A 22945-nucleotide genomic window follows, 5' to 3' on the forward strand; every position below is an offset into this window, starting at 1 on the left:
TAGGAAACAATGTAATTGTGCTGATAGCCATGGTGACACGGCCCAAGTGTTACTAGTTTGTTTGGTATCTTAGTCCTTAAGCTTGGCAAAGAAATACGTTGATAATATTGCTAGCCATTCTTTCTGTGGAAAGATTACACAGTACTCATTTAAGTAAATGGGATGAACACCCCCGAAGATTCCTTAACTCTCTTTCTACTACAGACCTACCTGACATTATATTGCTCTCCACATCAAAGATGAGGGACCTGCCCTTGATATTTAAGGAAACAGTGAAGTGATTTAGTACCTCAGCAATATAAATATTAAAGGTGGTGAAGAGCAAAGTAAAATGTGTAAGTTGATTTTTTTAATGTAAAACTATGTTTTAGAACTCATTTTCTTACAGAATCCTCACTATAACCATGGACCTTTTCTCCCCCGCTTCCATATTATTCTTTTTTTTCTTCTTTTTCTTTTTTTTTTTTTCCATATTATTCTTTACATTTTATTCTGGGAATAAGTCTTATCAACAAATAGGGACATCTAGAAACCTGATATTTTATGTCAGAATTTCTGATTCTTTGTTCAGATCACATTTAAGGAAATTTTTTTTTAATTTATTTTATTTATTTTTGGCTACATTGGGTCCTCGTTGCTGCACATGGGCTTTCTCTAGTTGCGGTGAGTGGGGGCTACTCTTCGTTGCAGAGCGCAGGCTTCTCATTGCGGGGGCTTCTCGTTGCAGAGCACGGGCTCTAGGCATGCAGGCTTCAGTAGTTGTAGCACACGGGCTCTAGAGCGCAGGCTCAGCAGTTGTGGCACGCGGGCTTAGTTGCTCTGAAGCATGTGGGATCTTCCCGGACCAGGGCTCGAACCTGTGTCCCCTGCATTGGCAGGCAGATTCTTAACCACTGCACCACCAGGGAAGCCCCAAGGAAAATTTTTAAAGTAGTTCTAGAATAACTTTTTTTTTCTTTTATTGATGAAAAGATCCCAACCATTCATTGATATAACTTCTTTGAACTAGGTATGTTGAAGTAATCTGAGTTTCATCTTGGAGATAATAGATTGTTAGCTATAGGAATGATAAGCTACCTTGCCTGTAGCCCTGATTTTCCTTCTAAAGAGTTTATTTGCACTTCTTTTAATGTTTTTAATATCATGCCACTAAAACCAGCGTAAGTAGAGCCCACATTATACCAGGAAAGGATGAGACTCACACTTTGCTGTAGCATCATAACTGTAAATCAGTGTAGAGACTGACTATACAATAATGGAAAAGTTTTCAAATATTAGAAATCTGACTTTAAAATAACCAACAAATGTTTATTGAGCAGCTGCTATGGGTAAGACTGTATCTTAGGCCTTGTGGGGGATACAGAGATTAAACAAAGATCCTGCCCTGGAAGACTACCAGGGGTTGAGGAAAGGGGGAGATAGATATGTGCACAGGTGACTACAGTAAAAAGTTGAATGTATTATTAAATGGCAAGAAAGAAACACAAACTGTTTGGGTGTTCAGAGAAGCAAAAGAGCTCTACTAGGGAGATCAAAAAAGGTTTCACAGAAGTGGGATTTGTGATAGGCCCAAAAGATAGAAACCGTTTCAAGAAATAGAAATGAAAGGATGCAAGTATTCTAGGAAGTACCTGTGTAATGAAAAAAGCAAAAAGAAGAGATGTAGTGAAGAGTATAAGATAACTGGAAAGAGTGGTTGGGAAGTTGGGTGTATTGTAGAGATAGAACCTTTTAATGGCAAGGAAAGTTATTTTAGTGGACAGTGAAAGTCATTTAAGTTTTGAGCAGAGAGTACCATCATGAAGCCAGTGTTTTAGGAAGATCAGTCTTGCTGGAGTCACATCTGATCCTGTCTTCCACCTTGTGCCAGTCCTTCGAAGGCTTCCAGTTGCTCTTATTGTGGCCCACATGGCCCTGCGTCGTCCAGCCCCTTCTCCAGCCTCATCTCACATTACCCTACCTTGTTCTCCCATTCCTACCACTCTGACCTTCTTTCCAGCCCTTCTCATCATACTCTCCCTCAGCATAGGACACAGGTTGTTCCCTATATCCAAAATGTTCTTCCCTCCCCTCTTCCTTTGGTTAATTCCCCTTTCATCTCTCAGAACTTGAGGAAGTGTTTCTTCCTCAAGAAATGTTTCGTGGACTTCCCTGACTAGATCAAGTATCTTTATAATATGCTATCATAACACCATGTACTTATCTTTCCTAGCACTTGCCCTGTTTTCAGTTTTATATTTAATTGTATGATTACTTGATTAATGTCTGTCTCACTCAACTTGAAGATTTTAGCGGCAGGTTCTATGTCTGATTTTACTCACCATTATATATCCAGCACTTCAACATCGTGCCTAGAACATCATAGATTTACAATAAATACCTGGCAATGAATGAATGATTATTTAGGAAGCTATCATTTCTAGCTTTTTGTTGACTCCTTCCCTCCTGCCTTCAAGTGCTTATTCATCTTTAAAGTCTAAAAAAACAAAACAGAGAAAAAAAAACAAACCTATCCTTTGTCCGTAACTTCACTGATCCCCCCAGACTATCATCCTTTCATTTGACAAACTTCTTGAAGAGCTAGTCTGCTGTCAGTGATTCCCGTGCTTTTCATTAATCCCTTGCATTCTGGCTTTTGCCCACAGCATTTATGAAATTGATTTTCTCAAGGCCTCCACTAGTAACAGCCTAGTTAACCAGCGAGCACTGAGGCAGTGAACTAAAATGATTACAATGAAAATGAAATGGGAGAGACAGACGATGAGAGACATTACAGCACCAGAATCTACAAAGTTTAGCAGTGGGGTAAGAGGAGCCAAACATGATTTCACAAAATTAAGACATAACTGGGAAAAATAGTGGTTCTTTTAGGGAAGAGAGTATGAGGAACTAATTGAAGGATATACTGCATTTGGTTTAATACCTGTTCTCCAAGCACTGAGACTGTTCCTGTTCAGGGAGATTTAAGGTTAAGGCAGATTATCCAGTTGGGCAGTTCCCCAGTAGCAGTTGAAAATGTGGAATTGAAGCTAAAGAATGGTAAGAAAGGGCTTCCCTGGTGGCGCAGTGGTTGAGAGTCCGCCTGCCGATGCAGGGGATATGGGTTCGTGCCCCGGTCCGGGAAGATCCCACATGCCGCGGAGCGGCCGGGCCCGTGGGCCGTGGCCGCTAAGCCTGCGCGTCCGGAGCCTGTGCTCCGCAGCGGGAGAGGCCACAGCAGTGAGAGGCCCATGTACAGAAAAAATAAATAAAGAAAGAAAGAATGGTAAGAAAAATCATAGACTCAGATTTTAGAGCCATTATTGAGATGGGTGAGAGGTAGAGGGTATTAAGTGCAGAGGAAAGAGAGAATCTGTGGAGGAGCTGCATCTATGCCAAGGTTGCCTGAGGAATACAAAAAAAAGGCAGAAAGAGGGGAGGAACAAACATTTGTTTTTTGGAACACCAACTCAAACATGCTAGACTCTTTGCCTACATTATTTCATTTGATCCTCACAATTCAGTGAGGTCAGTGGTAGTGTCCCACTTCCCAGAGAAAGAAACAGACCATGGGAAGACAAGCACTTTGTCCAAGGTCATAGCTGGGATTTTGATTTCAAAATGTGTGCACTTGCCACTGCCCAGTGTACGTTAGAAAGGTGTGTGTACAATCAGAACACTGTCAAGGAATCCAAAGCAGGTTTGAGGTTCAAGAAAGAGGTGGTAACTACCTTCCTGAGAACCAGGCAGTTATCCTCTGCTGAACAAAGACAAGGACTGAACAAAGGCTATGGTTTGGGCAACCACAGTTGTGGGTGACCTTCAAGGAAGCAGTTTCCGTAGAATGATAGTGGAGACCAGATTGCAAAGGCTGCTCTAGTAGACAGTTGTGAAGATACTAGACATAGCAAATGTTGACCACTCTTCATATGGTTGGCATAAGAGGAAAGAAGAGAGGGCTTATAATCCAATAGGACATGGTAAATCTTCAGAAGATTCTCAGGATAGTGGAGGCTTGAGCATGTTGGCAGCAAAGGGGAAGGAGATGTCAGACAGGCAGGCTTGGGAGTACTGAAAAGACAGTGTAACTGATGGGATGTGTTCCATGAAGAAACTGGGAATGTCACCAAAGGCATATTTGCCGATTATTTTTTCTTCCCTGATCCCTGTCACCCACCTCCCTTACCCACCTTCCCCCACATGTTTCTCTCTCCTTGCCTTGAATGTCAGAGTTGTTTGTTAACATTTTGCCTCCTGTACTTAATTTCAAAAGTGAATGGACCAAATCTTGTATGTTTCTCTTTCCAAAGACTCGTATTAGTGTTATCATTTCATTACTTGTTCTAGTTTATCCCCGTCCACCACAGGTTAGTGATCTGCTTTAGAATTAATTTAGGGCAGCATTTCTAAGTTTGACCTGTATAGCCACTGTGTTTAATGCTGGTGTCTAACTTTTTTTTTTTCAGATTTATGATTTTTACCTGCCTTCTCATCTTTTATAATCCACAAATCAGTCTTAGGGACATATACATGTACTTCACAAAAAAATACACACATATACACACACACACATACATACACACACACACACACACAGTTTCTACATGAGAATAAGAGACTTTCCATTCATCCAAAAATTGTGTTTGGACAGTGTGTAAACAATACTAAACCAGGAAAGATGTCTACAGTAAGTTAGACAAATTTGAAACTGTTTTCTTACCAAAACATAATCTCCATGCAGCCAAGGACATTGTCTAGATTACTTTTGTCTCCCTAAATCTGGCACTCAATCTGGCATTTAGTAAGCACTAAGTGAATATTTGTAGAATAAATCAAATGAATGAATGGACAGGAAAAACTTGGATAAATTATTGTTGGTGTTACGAACTTCAAAATAGAATTGGTAACACTGGTGAAATTGCACAGGAAAAAACAAATAGTTGCTTACTATCATGAGTAAAAAGGACAGTAACCTTTGTCTTGGTAATGATTCATATTTTCCAGGGTGGATATTGTCTGATAAGGATGTGACTAGCCTAAAAAGAATTGCTGCTTTTAACCAAATCTAGCATTGCTTTTTTGCAAATAGATATTTATAAAATCTTTAATAAAATTAATGAAAAACAAAACTAGATGTAACTGGGAAATTATCTTTTAATTTATAAAATTAGTAAGCATTTTAATTTTTTTAAATGTGTCTTTGATTTTAAAACTATATTTCAAATACTGCTTTTCTCTGATTTCCATGGACTTACTCTTTCATATTCTGTGGACTGATAAATAGAAGAATTGGTTATAGAGCAGTTAATCACCGAGTATGTAGATATGGCACTAAATCTTTTATTTATCTGATGCATCACAGACACAATTCTGGAGAATTCTTTAAATGTTTTACATGTTGGTATTTGTTCGTTGAATTGGAAGCATTTATCAAATATTAATGGGTCTTAATGGAAAATTTCACTCTAGAGGCAAACTCTTCCTTTAACTAGTCTTACTGAATGTATTTTATTAACTAGTCTTGCAAACGTGCATGAAAATTATAAGGAAAAAAATTATTATTCCTAGGCATATTGAGTGCTTGTTAAATTCAAGAACCAAATCACCTAGTGTGTTTTTTCTCTGTTGTCTTTAAACACTTCCAAACACCTTTTTAATATTTTTCCTGCCTCTGACTTTTCTCATTCTGATAGTTCTAGTTAACAGTAAAGTCATATAGTTCCTGAAGGCAAAACTAAAATACTTCCGATTTACTCCTGGTTTAAATATTTTTACAAAGTTTTAGAGCAGATTATAAAGGCCAAAGGGTAAAACGAGGCTTGCTGTTATCTAGTTCTCACTATTGCTGTTTGTGTCGTCCCATGTCCTCTTTCAGTGAGCAGTCTGAGAGTTGGCTCTTTGTCATTTTAGTACAGCTTAGGTATACTCTGCCTTAAAAGACACAACATATCAAAATACATAGAGCTTAATACTGAAAATTCCATTGGAGCAAAAGTACTCAGGAAACTGCTACAAACTGCTTGAACACCTGTAATTTCTGTGGAGGTGAAATCACATTCCAGTAACTGAATTGTCTGTACAATTTCACAGTTTTATTTATTTACTGATTTTCTTTCCAATGAGTTTTTCAGGCCCCACATTATGATGTTGTTTGTCACATGGAGGTTTCTAATTTCAATGAGTGACAAATCAGCCACACTGCAAAAATGTTTTTTAAGAATAATGCAACTGCCAGGTTATAACTAGTATTCCTGTGGTTTCAGTGCAGAGAAGTATGTTGCTCATCCAAAACACTAACACTTATACAACTTCCACATGCTCCAGAATTCCTCAAACTGTGTAAAACTAAATGCCACTAATCCTCTACAGCTCACATTACAGATTGAGAGATATGGTTATACGTTGAAAGTAGGAATAAAGTTATGTATTCTTTCCCCAAAGAAAAAAAATACACATTTGGAAGAAAAAAAAAAGAAACCTTTTTATGTAATTTGAAGGACTATATGAACCCCAGTATCCCAGGTTAACATGAGGAAGTGGAGTCAGCAAATGGAGGTTTCTCTTTTGAGAAAACTGATGATAAAAGTAGGAAAGAAATTGAACTGCGACAATTTGTTTGGGAGAAAAGAGACTTAAGCATGTTTGTAGGGTATGGAGAAGGAGCCAGTTAAAAAAAAAAAAAGAATCTGAAGCTGAGGGCAGGGTTGGGGGGGTAGACATGCATGGTGGAACAGGGTCCCAGAGGAGGTACAAAGAAGTGGGATCATGGTTACAGGCAGCAGTAGCTTGAACAGGAGAGAGATACATCTTCTGGGGCAGGAAGAAAATAAATGAAGAGTAATGTGGCTATAGTTAAGTTTGTAAGTAGAAGGGAGATATTTATTTGTGTATGTATGTATGCCTGTGTTGGGTCTTCGTTGCTACGCGCAGGCTTTCTCTAGTTGCAGCGAGCGGGGGCTACTCTTCGTTGTGGTGAGCGGGCTTCTCATTGTGGTGGCTCCTCTTGTTGCGGAGCATGGGCTCTAGGCACGCGGGCTTCAGTAGTTGTGGTGCACAGGCTTAGTTGCTCCGTGGCATGTGGGATCTTCCCAGACCAGGGCTCAAATCCGTGTCCCCTGCATTGGCAGGCGGATTCTGACCCACTGCATCACCAGGGAAGTCCCTAGAAGAGAGATTTTTAAATTACGCCTGACAACTTCAGGTAAGATATGATGTATTCTAAGAGTGAAGAGATGATGGTTGAGTAGGGCGTGAAAAAAAGAGGTAACAGTCATTGAGAGTATCGGAAAAGGACCTAACCAAGTGCCAGAGAAAATTGACAAGTTACCCAGCTGAAGCCAGAGATCATGGATTTGTAGTTAATATCAGTCTTCGAAGTTCCCTTCTTCCTGCCACTTTCCTGTCCTCCAGTAGTTTTCAGCCATCCTGTTGTAGGTGTGAAGAAAGCAGGTTATAGCACTACTTAGTTGTAGTTTTGACAAATAGGAAAGCTAAGACAAGGATGCAAGAGATTCAGAAGAGTGCTGGTGAAAGATTAGTTTAAGAAATCAGGACAGATATGATTGGTAAAGGGTAATGGAGTTATCTTAGGAAGAAAATTGGTTGTCCTAATGAAATGTTTCTTTTGTCCCTCCCTGCAAAGTTGTGTCTTCAGCTCTGACATCTCTCCTAGGTTGCAAACCAAAATTTTATGGGGGTGGGGGAGCATCTCCATTTGATATCCCTCAAGCAATTCACACTCAGAAATCTGAGACTGAGCTGATCTTCCCTTTCTTTTCCTTTGGTGGCATTTCCATCTTCCTAATTACCCAGAATTGAAGTTTGACTTGGCTTTGGTGCTTCCTTTGCCTTTATCTCCCATATTTAATCAATTGCTAAAGCCTTCCTTCTTCTCCTTTCCCACTGCTACCAACCCACATCAGGCTTTCATTACTTGCCTAGACTGCTGCAATTATAGCCTTCTTAAACACGTCTCTTGCCATGTGTCTCTTTCCTCAACTAGTCCATCCTTCCTCCAGCTACCAGAGTAATCTCACTAAAGCTCAGTTCTGATCAGGGCAGGCCTTTGTTCAGAAACCTTCTAATACCCCATCTCCTATCATGTAATTTTGCTTGAAATTCAAGGCCTTCCTAAAGTGGCCCCAACCTGCCTACCCAACTGATTTCTCTTTTGTGTCCTTACATTGTATCTACTGACTCTTTTCCCCTACAGGCATCTCTGTTAGCTTGTATGTTTGTGGACTCTGCTTAAAATGCCTTTACTTTTCATGTTCCTCGGTCCTAGCATTCAAGACCCACTTCAAATGTCACTACCTCCTTAGAAGTCTTTCTTAACCTCCCCCCGAGGTACAAATAACATCTTCCTTGTACAAATTTCTATAGGTGAGACCTTTCTTTTGGACTGTATTACCTTCTGCTTTGTTACATAGGTATTTATATAGAGATCTCATTTCCTTTGCTATTCAATTTTGTCCAGCAGTATAGTTAACAAGTATAACAAATGATCAGAACTGCACAGATTATCTCAATTCAAAAATTTAACAGTGGTTCTAAACACTGGTTGCCCATTAGAATCACATAGGGAGCTTTTAAAAATTACTAATACTTGGGAATTCCCTGGCAGTCCAGTGGTCAGGACCCCACTCTTTCACTGCTGAGGGCGTGGGTTCAGTCCCTGGTTGGGGAACTAACAACCTGCAAGCCTCGCCGTGTGGCCAAAAATAAATAAATAAAATAAAAATTACAAATACCTGATCCAAAGATTTTGATTGACTGTTCTAGGGTGGAGGCTGGACATATGTATTTTTAAGTTCCCCAACTGTAATTTGTGCAGACAGAATTGACAACCACTATCCTTAATTCTAGTGCAATTATTAGTGTGCTAGATAAAGATATGCTAAATCAGTTAATTTAACTATGTCTGCCAGGATTTGCTTGCTGAGAGGCATGTCTTAGCCTTCTTCTAAAGTCTTCATTAGTTGATGATGTTGGAAGATGCTTCTTGGCTGTCACAGAAAGGATGAATTAATTAGAAACAATAGAATTGTCCGTTTTCATTAGCATCTTTTATTTTGTAATGACAGATTTCAAAAATTATTTGAAGAGCATATAAAAGTGGGCCTTTGAAATCATAAGGTCTACTCAGTTCTTAAAATGAATCAGACATGTGAGCTTGTGTGGTATAGTGGTTAGAAGCGTAGACCCGTGGGAGTACTTCTGGGGTTATTTGCTCATCTCTTACTGACTACGTGACCTTAAGAAAGTCACTGGTGTCTCACCTTGGAGTTAACACTTGCTGTAACTTCACAGAAAGGTTGAAGATCAACAAGTTAGTTTCATAAAGAAAAATTTCTTTTTACGAACTTGGAAATCAGTGTAGCTTCTTATGTTTGACTCAGTGGTTGAGATCCTGCCACAAAAGGAGTAACTGGGAAAAAGAACTGGTCTTCTTCAAAGGAAACAATTTGCTCTAATTTAGAAAGCCACCCAGCACCCATTTTAAAGTATCTGAATTTTAAACTGATCTCTGACCTCCTGGCATTTGTTTCCTTGTCAAACTGTTTACTCTTTACTGAAAAACAACATCAAGAGCAGCTTAGGAAAATGCCATGAAGGAGTTATCTCTGCACGTGGCCCAGTCCATGTTATTTTATGGAAAAGGAAAAGCTCTTCCACAGGTTGACTTTTTTGGTTCTTTCCCTGTGCCCCCGGGGCTATCGTGTTACTTCAGGGAGGAGGCCAGGGGCCACAGATTAGACAAATATTTTTAGAGAATCACTGACAGAGTTGAATCTTCTTCTGCCTTCTCCCCAGTAAGAAACGCGCAAGGTGGGAAAAGAGTTATATTAAATAAGAGCCCTGAATATACAGATGAAAATCCCTTTTGAAAGTTTACACTAAAAATTTTTTTTATATCTGAAAGAGACGTTTTAGAAAAATGCCTTGGGTTTGTGTGAGCCCTCAAATTTCTGAAAATAGATGACATTTTGACCCTTTGGGTTACTTGTCACAGCTCTCCTTTGTTTCAGTTTTGAGTGTATATTTTCACAGACAGAGGTTATCATTTAGTACTTATTCATGTAGAGAAGGAGGGAAAATCCCAACTTATTTTTTTGAAGAATACAAAGTATGGGTAAAGTGACAATTGTTACTGCAGTGCATGAAGGAATATCAGACTTCATAGATAAGCAAGATACCCTAGTGATAAAGGTGTCCATTTTTAGCACTGTTCTTAACCAGTGTGATCCTGGATAAATCCCTTACCCTGTCCAAAGCCTCTGATACTTCAGCTGTCAAAAGGAAACTAGCTGGGTTGTTGAGACTAAATCACACTTGAGGAAATTAAGTGGTATAGCCTCATCAAAGAAGACTGTGCAGTTAAACCTCATCGTTCAGATTTTTCAGTTACTCAGGCCAATAGTAATAAAGATGCCTCATCTATCCTGGAAGACTTTTGGTTTTGTTTGATTCTAAGCCCCTGAAGTGTCAGGTCTTGTAATATCTGTTCTGTTTTCACTGGTAAAGTAACAAGCATAGTGCCTGTGCATGTAAACATTGAAAATACTTCTTTTTAACAGAAATACTCCTCCTTCCCAGCCCTAACTTCTGAAGGATGAGAGAGTGAGTGTTAAAAAAATTTCTTTTAAGCCCAGCATTATCTTTTAGCGGTCTGCATATTCATCACCTTTATGTGTGGTAATCAGCAGAACAGGTTTCCCTACTGCAACAGAACTCTGTGGGAACCCAGTAATTTCTCAAATCTGATAGGTACAGAAAAAGAAAAGTGTGGCTTTTCACTTCCTATCCTTTCCTCCAACCCCAAACCATAGAGAAGCATGCTTTCTGGTGACATTTATTCACATAGACATTCTCACAGCATTTTCTTCACTTAAGATTATATTGAATATGAGGAGCGTTGTTCAGTGTCATTTTACAGCAGCCTACCAGTTTGATTGTGCAAGTTTGGAAATCAGTAATAAACCCTTAGGAAACTCTAAGAGTTACTGCTTCTTAGTGTTGACGGACAGGTTAAGGGATGTCTGTGCTATATCATTTAAGGCAAATGCCTGATGTGATCTTCACCCATATTACCCAGATTATTCAGGAAAGGATAAATCAGACCATGCCGTGATTTCCAGTGTTACAAGAGTCGCACTGTATATTCCCCAATGGGAATGAATGCAGTGATCAAAGCAATACCGACCACAATGGGAAGACCATTTAAATATCCAAGTTCATTACTGACTTTTAATGCACTACAGGAGATGGATAACCTAGAGACCCATCAGTTGTTTAGCTCCACTTCTTCAGTAAACCATAACTTTAACTCTTTATATAGCTTTCTCTGTTAATGTAAAACAAACCAGTGACTCACAAAATCATAGGTAACTTTCTTCTGAGCCTTAATCAAGAGTTTGTACAGCCCTAAATCCTTGGATAAAAAGATTTATAAAAAGGCCACTTTTAATTAAAAATATCTTGTTTCAGTTGTCAAACTTCGAAACTCCTCTTAATTCTGTATATAATAATTCCTGTTAACCAGATGTTGTTTGATAGCTCAGTAATAACAAATGGAGGGTACCTGTCCTAACCTGACTTCCAATCTCTCCTTTTGATGTGTAGCATATGTGCAGCAGTCAGCTAAATAAAGGTCTTATCAATAAGATGCAGTTTGACACTTGGCTTTTTTTGCTTTTGTCATCATGCCATTTACCATATGGTAAAGAACTGGTTATAGAAGGCTGCCTTTCTTTTCAGAATAGAGATTTGAATCAGTGGAGTTTTCATGAGAAGTTTCCTCTCTTGTTTGTGATTTATACATTTGCAAGTTATGTCGTTTTTGTCAAATCATATTCTCCAGCATACAGACTTTTTGTGGTAAACCATCCTTTTAGTGTCACCTTTAGAGGTTTTTATTCATATTTAAAAGTACACGAAGGAAATAAATTGAAACATAAAAATATTTTGTTCTTACTGCTAATCACAATTTCTGTTGATTATTTTAAAGGTATTTCCTATATAAAGCACATTGTTAAATACCAACTGTGGTATATTACTATATTATTTAAGTAGAGTAGTTATTTGGGCCCAGTTAATTGTAGTTTTCTTTGATATTCACTATTAGAAGTTGTAGGACTGGAACAGAGGTTTGAGTCCCTTTCCATATATAATAGGGTGGAAGTTGTTCTTTAATTAAAAGGCTAAGCAGGTAAATGATTAGCATACACAGGTAAAGGATTAAAAGGAAAGGAGGAGCCTAGGGACTCTAACAAAAAAGGGGAGAAGGTTAATAAGATTCTGAGATTGTACTTCAAAGATAACTTAGATGTGAAAGATTTTACATCATGATATCTTTCTCTGAAGGTATATTGTTCTATGTTTTGAAGTAATGAATTTGAAAAATATTTATATTCTGGGACATTGCATTTTAGGAAAATGAGAAGCTAGAAGTGGGGGACATGGGGAATAACACCAATCTGAATAAGGAGCAGTTAGATGGCATCTATTAGGAAAGATTAAAAGGACTTGGAATTGAGAACCATTTTCAAGAATATGAAGGAATAACTTTTAAGAGGGGGCCCCCCCAAAATTCTGCAAGGGCCATTTAGATTATATATGAGGAACAATGTCCAGGATTTAAAATGCGTTAACCGTTGCAGCATGCTACACATAGAAGTATAGAATCTCCCTCCTTCATGATCATGGAGGTAGTTTTTTAACTGTCTTGTGTAAAGGGTCCCAATCACTATATCAAGAAAGGATCTTGAGTCTCTTTTCTTAAATGGGAGGAGACTAAAAGGGAGTATAGATTCCAAAAACAACTGAGTCCTCATTTTGTGGCTACATTGTTACTTTCATTGATCTAGAAAGAATAAGAACACACCCCATTCAAAAACAGTAGTAACAGCCAGAAATACACAGAAATAAAGACCTGTATTAGTTGGACTGTGGAAATCCGAAAGTGCTCTTCCTTTTGGCCAAGTGTCATCTCCTTTAGAGTGAAAGGAATTTCCTTTCCTTTCACATTTAACCTGTGAGGCTAAAGTACTTTTGCTCCAGAGGAAGGCACCAAGCAACCACTCAAAGGCCAGCCCCTTGCTCCACAGTTTCCTCTACAGACTGGAGTGAATTAAGCGACAAATCAAGCCTGCTCAGTGACATTAAGCCAACACTTAGTGACACTCTTGGCCAACACTGAGTTTCAGGACACATGGAAGGGAGGAGGGGAAATGCAGGAACAAGTGATAGGTCTTGATTTAATGCTTGGCCTACCTGATGAATTTAAAGCTCATCTCACCTCACTGATGGATATTCTGAAATATTCTAGCAGGAGGATGCCACTATGTGCGACCAGAAGTCGTCAAGAAAATGTTTCCTCCCTTCCTTCCTCTAAATATGAAAGGAGGAATATTTTATGAAGAAGAAAAAGTATTTCAGTAAGCACAATAAATTAGTGACCTCTTAAGCTATTTCTTCATTCGACAAGTAATTAGTGATCATTTACAATGTGCCAGGCATGAGGGATACAGTGAATGCAGTGAATACACGAGTCATTGTGCTCGTGACATTCACCTTCTTTTGGATGAGAAATAGGCAGTAAACAAGCAAACAAATAATAGAACTAAACAATAGTAAGGACTATGAGACAAATAAAACAAAGTAGGTAGGTAGAGCAGGCGAAAGTGAGGATAGATTTCAGGTGGGAGAGGTGACATTTAAACAAAACTGAATTACATGAAGGAGTCCACCATGTAGAGATCTGGGGGAAGAGCACCCCCAGGAAAGAAAACAGCCAGCCCTTAAGTGAGGACAAACTAAACCCTGGCATAATTGAGGCAAGGTTGGTCAGTTTGGCTGGAGTGGAGTGAGCCAGGGAAAGTTCTCTCTCCACCTGGTAGATATTATGAGATATTGTTGGTTTTGTTAAGCCTCTTCCATACTGAAGTGATTCAGTGTACAGGAGATCTTTCACAGACCAGACTTTGAGTATCCTAGAGCCAAGTGGTTCCTTTGGATTTCTCATCTCCTATTTTAATAACTCCCATCATCAGACTTATAGTATATAAAACATTATATTAGTGACTGAGTTATTCACTTTAAATTAAAGTTGGTACATAATAATCTTCTAGTATAAGTGTTGGCAAACTTTCTGTAAAGGGCCAAATTATAAATATTTTCAGCTTTGCTGTCCCTACAGTCCCAACTACTCGACTCTGCTGTTGTAGCACAAAAGCAGCTGTAGAATACATAAATAAATGGGCATGGCTGTTTTTCAGTTTATTTACAAAAGTAAATTATTTACAAAAGCAGCAAGCCAGATTTGGCCCACAGACCATAGTTTGTCCAGGACCTCTTGTAGTACACTGAGAAGTGTTAGTATGGGGTAGCAGCAGTTTCAGTTCTATAATCATTCACCAAATTATGTATTAAGAGAACAAGCCTGTGAGGAATACAAGATGGATGAGTAAAATGTGATCCCAGTCTTCCACCTTTCTGCTTGGTGCGAAAAATATATACAGCCAACAATATATACTTTCATATTATTTGAAATATTTATGAAAATATTCATGTGATAGAAACAAGGAAAATAAAAGGCCCAAAGAAACTTGATTCCTCCTATAAGTAGTTATTAAAGCAAGAGAGTGACTTAATCAGATCTGTGAGAGAGGATTGTGGTGGCAATGTGGAGAGTGGACTGGAGTGGGAGACCACTTAGGCTATAGCTATGGTAGTCCAAGGAGATGATGCATCTGAATTAGGACAGGGACAGTGAGAGTGGGGGGAGATGAAATGGATTCAAGAAGCACCTCAGAGGAGAATCAGCAGGACTTGGTAACTGACTGAACAAAGAACATTAAGGGTTAAGATTTAAAGATGACTGAGGTTTCTAATACTAGAAGGTTTTGATGAAAATGAGAGCTCAGAATTTCAGGGTTGAACATAATGTATTTGAGGTACCTTTTGGACATCCAAGTGGAGAAAAATCCCAAGAGAGAACTTAAAGATTTGGATCACTGATAATCAGAGCCATGAGATGGGATGTAGTGCAGAAGAGGGTCAATATGAAACCATAGGTAAGACCTATCATTATTAATGGGCTGATAAAAAAAAAAAAATGCCAACAAGAGAGATCATAAAGATTCAGTAGGAGGAGGAGGAGAACTGTGACAGTTCCTGAAAAGCCAAAGAAGGAGAATTCTAGGAAAGGAGGAAATGATTGAGGACATCAAGTACTGCAGTCAGCCGGAAAAAGAACTAAGATGAGGCTTTCAGAGTGGCAATTAAGAGACCATAATTGACCATGTAAAGAATAGTTCCAGTAATAAGTCTTTGTTCATTTGTCCTTGGGCCTGGTTCTAAGCACACGTAGACTACGTTGCTTAGTGCTTTGTGCTTTCCAAAGCCCTCTTCCATGGTCACTGCTAACAAAAGCAGATTCTGCACAGAGCCCTGTCTCCAAGCTCAGTGTAGTGCTCCTCACACCCCAGATAGGTCCTCACACCCCATTCAGCCGATGATACCTATCATTAGGGTGGCATGTACCCTAAAAAGAATCCTTGCAGTTTATTAGTAGCATCTTTGGCAGTGGCAACAGCCAACTCTTATCATTGACAAAAACCATAACAGTCTGATAAAAAGTTACAATCTTGCCTCAGATTCATCTGTGCAAATAGGCACAGAAGCCTCTTGCTACAGAGATGACATGGAAATTCAGCAGATGTCCAGTAAGCAGTCAGTCTGGTAGAGTGGGCAGGTAGCCAGTTGCTATTAAGTAATAAAACATGTTAAAGTAGATGAGTCAAGGAATCTGGAAAACAAAGATTATATATAGCCCTTATTCAACTTTAAATGTAAATTACTTTGGAGATAAAAGCAAATCATAATTCTTTTGAAAGAATCATTCATAAAATTATATTTTCAGGGTTTAGCATCTTTCTTGACATATTATGACTTTATAACTTGTCAAAACCGTCCTTTTCTTTTTGTATTAGCCTAGTTTCTAGGGAGGATATGTTAAAAAGAAAAACACAATTTTTACATGACTCCCCAAAAGTAACCCACTGGATTACTAATGTTTAGAGGTGCACAGGAACTATTAGAGTATTTATTTATTTATACCTCAGCTTATTCCAAAAAGGATTTAAGTCAACTTAAAATTTTTAGAAAGCTAACATATTTCTTATGATCATTACATTCTGTGTTAGGGACTGGGGGGTGGGGAAGAAGTCTTTTCAGTTAAAGATTGAAGGAGAAACACAAGGGAATAAGTAAGGTTAAAGGAAATCTCATTGGCTAACTTTCCAGGAGTATAATTATGCAACAACTCTTAGGGCTCAAGTGTTAAGAGCAGGCAGGAAATCCTGGCTCCAGATGCCTAAGGATTGCTATCTATCTGCTTGATGACTTGCTGCAGAAATCCCCAGGTCCCAAACTGCTATTCCTGTCTCCTAACAGACACCAGACCTTGCGTGATTTCTCTGTTAGCATTTCCTTCTGCCTGCCAGCTACTAGCTATTTTTATATTTGTAGTCCTGTAGTTCTCAAAAGCAAATTTAAAACGTTCTGTTTCGGGCTTCCCTGGTGGCGCAGTGGTTGAGAGTCCGCCTGCCGATGCAGGGGACGCGGGTTCGTGCTCCGGTCCAGGAAGATAACACATGCCGCGGAGCGCTGGGCCCCGTGAGCCGCAGAGCGCCTGGCCCGTGAGCCGTGGCAGCGGCCGCAGAGCCTGCGCGTCCGGAGCCTGTGCTCCGCAATGGGAGAGGCCACAACAGTGAGAGGCTCGCGTACCGCAAAAAAAAAAAAAAAAAAATTCTGTTTCTTCTGCATGTTCATTGAGGGCACAGTATACATCAATCAGGCAAGTAAAGATTAAATTTATATAGTGTTCTATAGATTAAAGATTAAATTTATGTAGTGTTTATGTAGTGTTCTACAAAGAATGAAAGCTATAGCCTACAAAGTATGAAAGCTTGCATATTAGCCAAGAGCATGGGCTTTTTGAGATAAGCTGCCTGGGTTCAAAGGCCTGACCTGCTGCTTACTATCTTTGTGACCTTGGGGAAGGCACTTCCATTTTTTGTGCCTTTCTTTCCTCATGGGAACAGTACTATATCCCCCAGCATCATTGTGCAGTTAAAGGAGATAATTCATGCTTAGAACAAGTACATAGTAAAACTCCAAGGTAGCACATGGTAACTGGTATTAAAATCATTATTATAGGGGCTTCCCTGGTGGCGCAGTGGTTGAGAGTCTGCCTGCCGATGCAGGGAACATGGGTTCGTGCCCTGGTCCGGGAAGATCCCACATGCCGCGGAGCGGCTGGGCCCGTGAGCCATGGCCGCTGAGCCTGCGCGTCCGGAGCCTGTGCTCCGCAACGGGAGAGGCCACAACAGTGAGAGGCCCGCATACCGCAAAAAAAAAAAAAAAAAAAAAAAAATCATTATTATAATTGATCTTTTAAAAACCTGTTTACAGTATCCTACTTGACTTTTGTAATAATAACTTCTAAGGAACTTAAGTATTATTAGCCCTATTTTATAGATAGACCCTAAGGCTTTGATATTCAACTTGCCAGAAATCATAAGTGGTTGCTCAGAGCCCTATTTTGAGTAGTCTCAAAACAGGTCCAAGCTCATTAAGAAAAGAATGATTGATTCACAGTATTTGTCATGGGCTCACGAGCGAGATTGCATTGTTGCTTTCCTTTTTCTTTTCACTCCTAGCTAGTTTCTCGTTAACCCTAATTTTTCTTTATGAACAGAACTTTTGGGTAAATTTGAACATATCTTACAATAAAGTTATTATAGAATAATGTTAGCTTTATAAGTTTGCTAGAGAAGTATCACTATTCCCAAACCATTTTTCTTTTTTATGAATTTATTTATTTAGTTTTGGCTGTGTTGGGTCTTTGTTGCTTCACGTGGGCTTTTCTCTAGTTGCGGGGAGTGGGGGCTACTCTTTGTTGCGGTGCACATGCTTCTCATTGCAGTGGCTTCTCTTGTTTCGGAGCACAGGCTCCAGGTACTCAGGCTTCAGTAGTTGCAGCACGCAGGCAGGCTCAGTAGTCATGGTTCACGGGCTGTAGGGCACAGGCTCAGTAGTTGTGGTGTACGGGCTTAGTTGCTCCACCGCATGTGGGATCTTACCGGACCAGGGCTCAAACCCATGCCCCCTGCATTGGCAGGTGGATTCTTAAAGACTGCGCCCCCAGGGAAGTCCCCCAAAATATTTTCTACCTAGGGTAATTGATAGAACAATTCTCTTACAAACTTTTTATCTACAATGCTTTTAATTTTCTGCTTTCATTAGGCACACAGGTTGAGAAATCTAGTAGTCACCATTGATTTCTAATTTGAGGGTTAAGTTTTAAACATACTAATGGCACTTTGAGAAGTAATTGAGAAAACTTTGTTTTCATATATGAGCCAAACAGTAGTCTCCTTGATAATTGGAGAAATTGTTTTGGATATGTCATATAATTACCATTTTTAAAAAACACAAAAACTAGTTTTCTATGGAGCTGACAGCTGATCTGAAGAAAAAGAAATAAATACAAATTGGAAAAGAAGAAGTAAAACTGTCACTGTTTGCAGATGACATGATACTATACATAGAGAATCCTAAAGATGCCACCAGAAAACTACTAGAGCTAATCAACGAATTTGGTAAAGTTGCAGGATACAAAATTAATGCACAGAAATCTCTTGCATTCCTATACACTAATGATGAAAAATCTGAAAGAGAAATTAAGGAAACACTCCCATTTACCACTGCAACAAAAAGAATAAAATATCTAGGAATAAACCTACCTAGGGAGACAAAAGACCTGTGTGCAGAAAACTATAAAACACTGATGAAAGAAATTAAAGATGATACCAACAGATGGAGAGATATACCATGTTCTTGGATTGGAAGAATCAATATTGTGAAAATGACTGTACTACCCAAAGCAATCTACAGATTCAATGCAATCCCTATCAAATTACCAATGGCGTTTTTTACAGAACTAGAACAAAAAATCTTAAAATTTGTATGGAGACACAAAAGACCCTAAATAGCCAGAGCACTCTTGAGGGAAAAAAACGGAGCTGGAGGAATCAGACTCCCTGACTTTAGACTATAATACAAAGCTACAGTAATCAAGACAATATGGTACTGGCACAAAAACAGAAACATAGATCAATGGAACAAGGTAGAAAGCCCAGAGATAAACCTATGCACCTGTGGTCAACTAATCTATGACAAAGGAGGCAAGGATATACAATGGAGAAAAGACAGTCTCTTCAATAAGTGGTGCCGGGAAAACTGGACAGCTACATGTAAAAGAATGAAATTACAACATTTCCTAACAAACACCATACACAAAAATAAACTCAAAATGGATTAGAGACCTAAATGTAAGACCAGACACTATAAAACTCTTAGAGGAAAACATAGGAAGAACACTCTTTGACATAAATCACAGCAAGATCTTTTTTCACCCACCTCCTAGAGTAATGGAAATAAAAACAAAAATAAACAAATGGGACCTAATGAAACTTCAAAGCTTTTGCACAGCAAAGGAAACCATAAACAAGACGAAAAGACAACCCTCAGAATGGGAGAAAATATTTGCAAATGAATCAACAAAGGATTAATCTCCAAAATATATAAACAGCTCATGCAGCTCAATATTAAAAAAACAAACAACCCAATCCAAAAATGGGCAGAAGACCTAAATAGACATTTCTCCAAAGAAGACATACAGATGGCCAAGAAGCACATGAAAACCTACTCAACATCACTAATTATTAAAGAAATGCAAAACAAAACTACAATGAGGTATCACCTCACACCAGTTAGAATGGGCATCATCAGAAAAATCTACAAACAACAAATGCTGGAGAGGGTGTGGAGAAAAGGGAACCCTCTTGCACTGTTGGTGGGAATGTAAGTTGATACAGCCACTATGGAGAACAGTATGGAGGTTCTTTAAAAAACTAAAAATAGAATTACCATATGATCCAGCAATCCCATTACTGGGCATATACCCAGAGAAAACCATAATTCAAAAAGACACATGCGGGGCTTCCCTGGTGGCGCAGTGGTTGAGAGTCCGCCTGCTGATGCAGGGGACACGGGTTCATGCCCCGGTCCGGGAGGATCCCACATGGCGCGGAGCGGCTGGGCCCGTGAGCCATGGCCGCTGAGCCTGCGCGTCCGGAGCCTGTGCTCTGCAACGGGAGAAGCCACAACAGTGAGAGGCCCGCATACCGGAAAAAAAAAAAAAAGACACATGCACCCCAATGTTCATTGCAGCACTTTTTACAGTGGCCAGGTCATGGAAGCAACCTACATGCCCATCGACAGATGAATGGATAAAGAAGATGTGGTACATATATACAATGGAATATTACTCAGCCATAAAAAGGAACAAAATTGAGTCATTTGTTGAGACGTGGATGGATCTAGAGACTATCTTACAGAGTCTGACAGTTGTTTTTCTCTTTCTGAAGTAAGTCAGAAAGAGAAAAGTATCGTACATTAATGCATGTAGGTGGAACCTAGAAAAATGGTACAGATGAACTGGTTTGCAGGGCAGAAGTTGACACACAGAAGTAGAGAACAAACGTATGGACACCAAGGGGGGAAAGTGGCGGGGGGTGGGGGGGGTGCTGAATTGGGTGATTGGGATTGACATGTGTACACTAATGTGTATAAAATGGATGACTAATAAGAACCTGCTGTATAAAAAAATAAAATTCAAAAACTAAAAAAAAAACACACAAAAACTAGATTTCTGTGGAGCTGACATCTGATCTGACTGCTCTGACTTCTTGTTTTTAGCCAGTGCTATCCCATCCCCGGTATCTTTGGTCTTACTGTGGGGAAGCAGCAACTTGATGTTTTAATGTTGACATCACCTAAGTATGAGAAAAGCCAACAGAGTTGACTTCTGGGTTCCACTTTCTCCGCAGGAAAATGCCTCAGGAAAAGCTGGCCACAACTGCCTATAAGTTCACCCAAGTACACAGCTTGAGCTTGGCATTAGAAGACTTAATCCTAAATAAGGATTAATCCTAAATAAGTCTTAGTCCTAAATAAGGACTAAGGATTAAGAAGACTTAATCCTAAATAAGGATTAATCCTAAATAAGACTTAGTCCTATTTTCAAGTATAAAATACCTTTGGAGAATACTTGCAGACAAAGCTCATATGAGAACCTGGTACTCCATCCGCTGGCTGTAAAGAAACAGAGGAGAGGTGGGGAAGGAATAAGTGGTTTTCTTGGGTAGAACTCTAGATTTCACTGGACTATTAGAGTTACCTAGTCTCCAATTCTTGCTAAAATACCTTCAGGAATATAGAGAATCTACCACCTCCTCAGAGTCTAGGGCATCTTTGGACAATTCTAACAAAATTTTCCTTTTATTTCTGTTTTCTGTATGAGATGGCTAATAAGCAAGGAAGAAATCTGTCTCAGAAAATAACATTTCTCATTCTACACTCACTACTGTGGAATTGTTCTGCTCTGATTTCTTGAGCATTATTGATTTAAATCAGGGTTATTTTATTTATATTTGATGTGCCCACTGGCAACGACCAAGGTTAAATAAGCATATGTAAGAGGTTTGTGTGGGAAGTATAGACTATTTGGGGAAAAAAGAATTTTCTTCCAAAAACCTTTCCAGAATGTTCTTGCAAAGGCTCTGTGAAGCATGCTCTCTGGAGATACAAAAACTTATGAAAAGGAATGGTCTGCACAGTTTGTGATTAGATATTGTTCACTTTTTAAAAATCATGTTTACTAATCACATTCAGTGAAAATTACTTTTAAGAATCTATTATGGGCTTTCTTGGTGGCGCAGTGGTTGAGAGTCCACCTGCCGATGCCGGGGACACGGGTTCGTGCCCCGGTCCAGGAAGATCCCACATGCTGCGGAGCAGCTAAGCCTGTGCGCCACAACTACTGAGCCTGTGCTGCTGAGCCCATGTGCCACAACTACTGAAGCCCATGCACCTAGAGCCCATGCTCCACAACAAGAGAAGCCACCGCAATGAGAAGCCCGCACACCGCAGCAAAGAGTAGCCCCGCTCACCACAACTAGAGAAAGCCGGCACGTGGCAACGAAGATCAAACACAGCCAAAAGTAAATAAATAAATGTAAAAAAAAATAATCTATTATATGTAATCAGTCTTTAAGGATATTTACTGGAAATGGTTAGAGAAGAAAGCATTGTGTTCCTTGTGAAGTTTGTATTAAGTGCCTTTTAAGATGTAATTCATGTGTTTAGTGTTACAAAAATAAAAATGTTAAGGTTTCATCCAAAAGGTAATCTTGTTCATTGTCTTTTTTTTTCAGGTGATATAATCTAAACAGTTGATATAAATTTTTTTTTAAAGCAGTTCTCACCTCTAAGCTTCTCTACACAACCTCCTTTCACCATGTGGAAAGACTTCATTAATTTTCTGGGCAGAATTTTGGTAGTTTTTGCTGGCATAATGAACATGTTTTGGATTAAGGCTTTTAGGCTTCTTTCCTTATGTAACAATACGTTTGATTTTTCAGTCTTTTCCTGAGATTTCTCTTCAGCTTTAGTAAAGCCTTCTCTCTCTGGGAATTTTGTTAAATCAGATAGACTTCATTATCCTCACAGAAATCCCCTCTGCCATGTTAGAGACTGGAGCCCCTTAGTCCTTCCAATTTCATGGATATATTTAATATTTTTGGTGTTTCAGACTGACCTCAATTCTCGGCATTCAGAAGCATTCTCAGGAAAATGTAATGTTTACACAGTTTTTGACCACCCTGCTTGAAGAATTACATTTAAAGAATGAAGACCTTGAAAGTTTAACCATCATATTTAGAACCAGCTGTTAACCACAGTGGTGAGTTTCATTGTGTTTTACTTTAGTTTGTTGTTGTTGTTTTTTGTTTTTTTTCATTTGTTGCCTGTTTGGATTCTGTTTTCAAATTGGACATTT

General features: G+C 39.1%; 1 protein-coding gene across 3 annotated transcripts in view; it reads left to right on the forward strand.

Annotated features, from left to right (window-relative positions):
• Positions 1-22945, forward strand: part of RPAP2 (RNA polymerase II associated protein 2) — an 83700-nt gene that overhangs the window by 56529 nt on the left and 4226 nt on the right. For 2 of the 3 annotated variants that reach the window (XR_010940945.1, XM_067726902.1), the window contains exon 12: positions 22700-22849. Coding sequence is in view for 2 of the 3 variants with exons in the window: in XM_067726902.1 (XP_067583003.1) it covers positions 22700-22841 (142 nt within the window). In the remaining variant the exon portion in view is untranslated. Of the gene's footprint in view, positions 1-21827; positions 22433-22699; positions 22850-22945 lie in introns of those variants that run through there. The other variant, XM_067726903.1, reaches the window with a different exon arrangement.

Source organism: Pseudorca crassidens, chromosome 2, assembly GCF_039906515.1.
Source record: "Pseudorca crassidens isolate mPseCra1 chromosome 2, mPseCra1.hap1, whole genome shotgun sequence".
Lineage (NCBI taxonomy): Eukaryota > Metazoa > Chordata > Mammalia > Artiodactyla > Delphinidae > Pseudorca > Pseudorca crassidens.